Source organism: Alosa pseudoharengus, unplaced genomic scaffold (genome assembly GCF_046254945.1).
Source record: "Alosa pseudoharengus isolate Yale_2024_CS ecotype anadromous, Long Island Sound unplaced genomic scaffold, YU_APseudo_1.1 YU_APseudo_1.1_scf_13, whole genome shotgun sequence".
Taxonomy (NCBI): Eukaryota; Metazoa; Chordata; class Actinopteri; order Clupeiformes; family Clupeidae; genus Alosa; species Alosa pseudoharengus.
The window spans coordinates 16876422-16882421 of record NW_027468598.1 but is presented as its reverse complement, the minus strand read 5'-3'; the positions used below and the strand labels follow the sequence as shown (position 1 = coordinate 16882421).

The window sequence follows — 6000 nt, the reverse complement described above, 5'->3', positions numbered from 1 at the left end:
TACAAGCGTCTCATGCTTGATCACCCTCAAGCACACTGGATTTTTGACATTTAATTTATATAGTATATTTAGTATTTAGTTTTGTTCGTTTTTCTTATCTCCTACTGTCTCTATTGTACAGTGGAGTTTGGTTATATGTTTATACTTATACTTATATTTACCATTTCTGCTGTAAGTGCATGTTGTGTGTGATGTCTGTATGCTACTGAGACCCCCTGAATTTCCCCTTGGGGATCAATAAAGTATCTATCTATTCTATCATGGTCTTTCAAAGAAAATGATCCTGGAACCTGAAATGAAACTAGAGCACACACCAAGGGACACACCTATAACCTGCCCCAAAACACCCAGCCGATTTAAAGCACGTTTGAACTGTACGATAACCACATCTGTCTCTTATGTAAAGATCTGTTTCATTCATCCATAAAGTAGACTTTGACACAGCATAAGAGGTAAGCATTCATTCACCTTAACGTTGTTAGAGGACAGGTTGCACTGTATTTATTAGCATGTATGTATGTACAGTATGTATGTATGTATGTATAGTCTGTGTTGCGTCTCTCTCTCTCCTACAGGTGAGCTGGGCACAGGTGTTTAGAGTCGCGCTAATCACTTCGTGGTCTGGGCCTTTAAAAAGCGCTTCAGTTGTGACAGGGTGGTCCACCACTGCCGCTCCGTCTCTCCCGCACCGTTTTGGATTTTGCTTATTCACTGCACCGCATTCTACTGATTGCTCACACTTTTATTTTCCAAATCCAACATCACTACTGACTTTACTTAACCAACTCTGTTAAGTTCTATTTGTTTAATAAATCTAATATATATATATATATCCCTACTCCACGTGTGGCCTTTCCCTTCTCTGTTACCTTGCTCTGCGCCAGGCTTGTAACAATAGAGTACTAACGCTGTGCAAGTGAGTCATCGCAAACAATGAGAGTTGAAAGGACATTTCTAATGAGCATGAGTCAGTTGAACATCCACTCTTCAATGGTAAAGCCAAACAACAAATGTGAAGAGACATGCATGAACATGCATGACATGCAACAGTTTGTTATGTTTTTATGGGCTAGGTTTGCCGAGGTTGTTTTTGTTGCCGTTTTTGGAGCCTGGGCTGTCCACAGAGATCACGTTTTTGACAGTGTATTCAGGACACAGACAGCTAGAACTAGCGGTTGGTTAGGTGATGTTTGCAGTAAGTGACATAAAATGTTTTAACCTTAAAACGTGTGGCATCGCTTAGAGCACCTTTAAAGGGACACCAGGCAACATTTTCGAGTTAATTAATCATCTTCGTAAATCGGTATATGGTTACTCATTACACTTCTGCTTGCTACTGAAATATTTTGGAGGGGTTTTGAACTAACATCTTTGGTCTTTTAGTGACTGTCTGACCAAGATTATGTAAGAATTACAGGTATGTAGCAGAGGTGTCCACTCCAAACAAAACAAAAAAAATCTAATCTAACGTAATACCATTTCTTCTACACCAGGGGGAAGTGTGAGAGCCATTTACAAGCCACAGTAATTTATTTATTTTAAAGGCCTCTTGTGACTTATTTTCCACTTGCTCATCTGTTAGGAATTAAAAGATTTCCTGATTCCCTAATGTATTTCATTAGAATATCTTCACCTCTATGCCACAGAAGCTCAACAAGGTTTTGGTTATAGGTAAGACCGTAACTCAGAAAATCTGAAATTTATTTCATTAGAATATCTTCACCTCTATGCCACAGTTGTAGGGAGTTGTAGGGATGTGAAGCTGCAACATACTTCCATCACAGAGAAGTTTGATATTCCATAACATAGGTGTAAATATGTTTTGAAAAGCATGTTATTCACATAATAAACATGTAATACATTTTCATCCAGAATTATCTGGATCTTTATTTTTTTACAGAATTGCTCGATTGAAACACAATCCATTTTTACAGGGTATATACTATAATAGTCCAATGCATTTTCAGTAACTTCTACAACCCTGTGCCAGCACTGATAACTGTATTCTTAAGGCTTTATGGCCTCTATTGTTAAGACAATGAGGCTATCTGTAATGACCATCATTAGGTCACAGCGCTACTTTATGAGCCAATGAAATACTAATAACACATATTGCTGGTCAGAGCAGAAGGCAGTTTATACCAACTACTGAGGAAATAAACTAGAGATACAATTAAAACCAATTATGATAAGTGAATGTTACAAATTACAATACAGAAATGTCTATCTGAGAAGAGCTCTAAATTTCCTGATATGATACAGCTGCGATAAACCCTGGTGTGGTACAGTCAAGAGCAGTATGGAGGGAAATTGCATGTACCCCCTCAGAAGAATTAGTCATTGGTGTTATTCTGCCACTACTGGACAAGCTTAATATATAAAGAAAGATAAATGAAAGCTTGGGTTGTTGTACACCTAACACAGAGACCCAGACAGGATCTGAATATCGCAGCTTTGTTTATTAAGTATTTATTTAACCATTAAAATACTTGTTAAACTCATTGTAATCACAGCTGGGGTGTGAACATTATGGCTATACATGATGACGATACTGACGAGAACATTTGATCTGTGTTCAGGTAGACATCGAAAACCAGATAATCAGCATGTTATCATATTCAAGGAAATGGTCCTGACCTGGACCCTGAAATGAAACTAAAACATGACTCAGGAATATAATAACATACTGTATATTCAAACACTGTAATGTTGAGGTATTTAAACTTTACTTGAGTGTTTTCACTTTGTGTTGCTTTATAATTCCAGATGTGATGAAACAGATGTGTGCATCAAACCCTTTAACTGCTATGAGCACTTGTACTTAAGTAGGATTCACTCCCCTGCACACAGCCCATGTTGTATAAAAACACCAGTAGCTGTATGATAACTAGCTAAATGGTGTTCTAAGTCTAACTGGTGGACCATAAACACAAGAAACTCACAATAACCGTATTATCAGCATTTTATCATAGTCTCTCTAAGCAAATGATCCTGGAACCTAAAGTGTATAAGGCCACGCACACCAAAGTATCACAAGAGGAAAAGAGATCCGCACACCATATAGCTTCCATTCATAATCTTTTTAAAATTATTTTTATTGTGTTTTTATTGTGTGAAGTTTCAAGCTTGTGGCTCTTCCGCAGACTTATGTAAGCTATCTGGTGTGTGGATCTCATTTCCTCTAATGATCCTGGAACCTGAAATGAAACTTAAGCACACCATAGGACACACCTTTATCCTGCCCCGGTACACCCAGCCTATTTTGTATATAAGCACGTTTGAACTGTACGATAACCACATCTGTCTCTTTCATAAAGATCTGTTTCATTCATCCACAAAGTAGACTTTGACACAGCATAAAAGGTAAGCATTTATTCACCTTAATGATGTTAAAGGACAGGTTGCACTGTATTTATTAGCATGTACTGTATGTATGTATGTACTGTATGTATAGAGTATTAATGGTGGACAAGTGAGAGTCATCACAAAAATAAAAACAATGAGGGTTGAAAAGAAAGTTTGGACAAATTATCATGAGCCAGTCGAACATCCATGTAAAAGTTGAACAAATGTTAAGAGACAACTACTAATAGAATAATTGATAGAAATATAATATATAATAATGTATAATTGATGAATAAATATAAATCAAAGTTATGACATTTGCGCAATGCAGTTGCATGAAAACCCATGTCTCCATATTTTGTCTGATTAGTTCCTAGGATCTCTAGGATGTGGGAAGAAGATGATTTTCCAGAGGGCCACCTGTCAAGGCTCCAGAGCCGTGCTACACCAGCTGATGGAGGCGTCTACATCATGTACCACGGCACATCAAGAGAGGCTGCAGCCAGCATTCTGAAGACAGGCTTCAAGCAGTCCAGTGATGGCATGCTGGGGCCAGGGGTCTACCTTAGCCGGGATCTGGAGAAGGCCATCAAGTACCCTTTGAAACTGTCTGATCATGAAAGGGTTATTCTGAGGGTGAAGGTTGAGGTCGGGAAAGTGATAGCAATCACCTACCAACACCACCCCCTGCAGTATACCTGGCATGCCAAAGGGTACGACACGGCGTGGTGCCCTCCAAACTGTGGCATGGTCCCCAGTGGTCAGGAGGAGGACTGCGTGTGGGATCCCAAACGAGTCAAAGTGCTTGATGTATTTTCTCCAACATCCCGGCCTAATAGATTGTGGGCAGAAGATGATTTTGATACATCAGCAGAGCCTAAACTGGAGAGCCTCAAGGCACCAGGTGACGGCAGATACTACACCATGTACCACGGCACATCAAGAGAAGCTGCAGACATCATTAAGGAAAAAGGCTTCAGGCCATCCAGTGATGGAATGCTGGGGCGTGGGGTCTACCTCAGCCGGGATCTGCAGAAAGCCAGCCGGTATCCTCGGGAGCTGCCTGTGGGTGATAGGGCTGTCCTGAAGGTGACCATAAATGTTGGCAAGGTGATAAAGATCGACCACCAAAAACATCCCATGAAGAAGACCTGGCATGAAAAGGGGTTTGACACAGCCTGGTGTCCTCCAAAGTGTGGTATGGTCCGCAGTGGCCTGGAAGAGGACTGCGTGTGGGATCCCAAGAGAATTAAAATCCGTCGTATTATTCAGCCACAGCTGGATAATCTTTGAGGATGTGAAGCTGCAACATGATTCCATCACTAAAAAAAAGCACATGGAGAAGTATGACATTTCATAACATTGGTGTAAATGTGTTTATAAAAGCATGTTTCACACAAGTTATACATTTTATAAACTCTCATCATTATCTGGATAAAGTGTTGTTCTTTTCACAGAATTGCTCCCTTTGATATACAAAGTTATTAAATACAATACATTTTATTTCTAGATCCTACAGGGTAAATACAGTAATGCACACATCCAAAGGCATCCTATAATCCTGTGCCAACACTGATGCTATATTATTCATAAAGCTGTAAGGTGTAAGACCGTGTTCAAAGAGGCTATCTGTAAGGGTCTAAGACTAGGTGAAGTATAGAATATTTCCTACATATACATACAGTATAATTCACAACATATACTGTAATTTCAACACTGAGTTTTCTATGAAATCTGATAGACTTTTACTCTGACTGACTAGCTGACGAGAATACACAGTGAGTTTACCTGAATGGTGCTAAATGAATGAATGAATAAATAAATAGTTTTGTTTACTTTCTAAACTATTGTAGTTCAAGGCAAAATACATATGCAATCAGAGTAAAATGACTAAATCACTTCAGATATTGATTTATATGTGTGGACTGAGGTGTCATTCCTTGTATCAACCAGTAGGTTAAGCAAATATTTCTTACATGCAATCCACACACTGGGCCTACTGTTTTTAATCTTTATCAAGTATTAAAGCAAGTTGCAACTTTATGAATTTCACTGTTAGTCAAAACTTTGACAAACCCTCACACTTTGGATTGTTGGCTGTGCTTACAGCAACAGAAGTGTTTTGGTTTGGGGGGATTGTGCAATATTATATTCTTTCATAGGGCCCAACAATTTCAATTTCAACAATATAATTCCTGCTGGCTACTGAAACATTTTAGAGGGGCTTTGAAGCAACATCTTTAGTCTTTTAGTGACCGTCTGACCAAGATTATGTAAGAACTACAGGTATGTAGCAGGGGTGTCCAATAAAGAATAATAGAAAAGTCATTGTGAAGTGACCAAGAAAGCCAGGTTGAAGACAATTGAAAGACCATTCTTACAGCATATTCAGATGTCAAAGAGTTGTTAACATCACCAGCAAATATAGATTTTCACCTTTAAATTGTTCTCTAGTCACATTTAAACAAATGCTCAAATGATCCAAAATCTCACCACAACCACAAATCAAAGATTAAGTAAATAAACATGTCTGGTGTTACAAGCCTGGTTCAAAGCAAGCAACGGACTAGGGAAAGGTTACACGTGGATAGCGATATATATATATTAGATTTATTAAATGAATAGAATTTAACAGAATGGGTTAAGTAAAGTCAG

The 6000-nt window shown here is 38.6% G+C and overlaps 1 protein-coding gene across 1 annotated transcript; it reads left to right on the top strand.

Annotated features, from left to right (window-relative positions):
* Positions 1-3253: 3253 nt before the first annotated feature.
* LOC143121742 (uncharacterized) lies at positions 3254-5262 on the top strand. The gene is made up of 2 exons (XM_076282307.1): positions 3254-3363; positions 3716-5262. Exon 2 carries the CDS (start codon positions 3733-3735, stop codon positions 4636-4638), a length of 906 nt encoding a protein of 301 aa, XP_076138422.1. The 5' UTR covers positions 3254-3363; positions 3716-3732; the 3' UTR covers positions 4639-5262.
* The last annotated feature ends 738 nt before the right edge of the window (positions 5263-6000 follow it).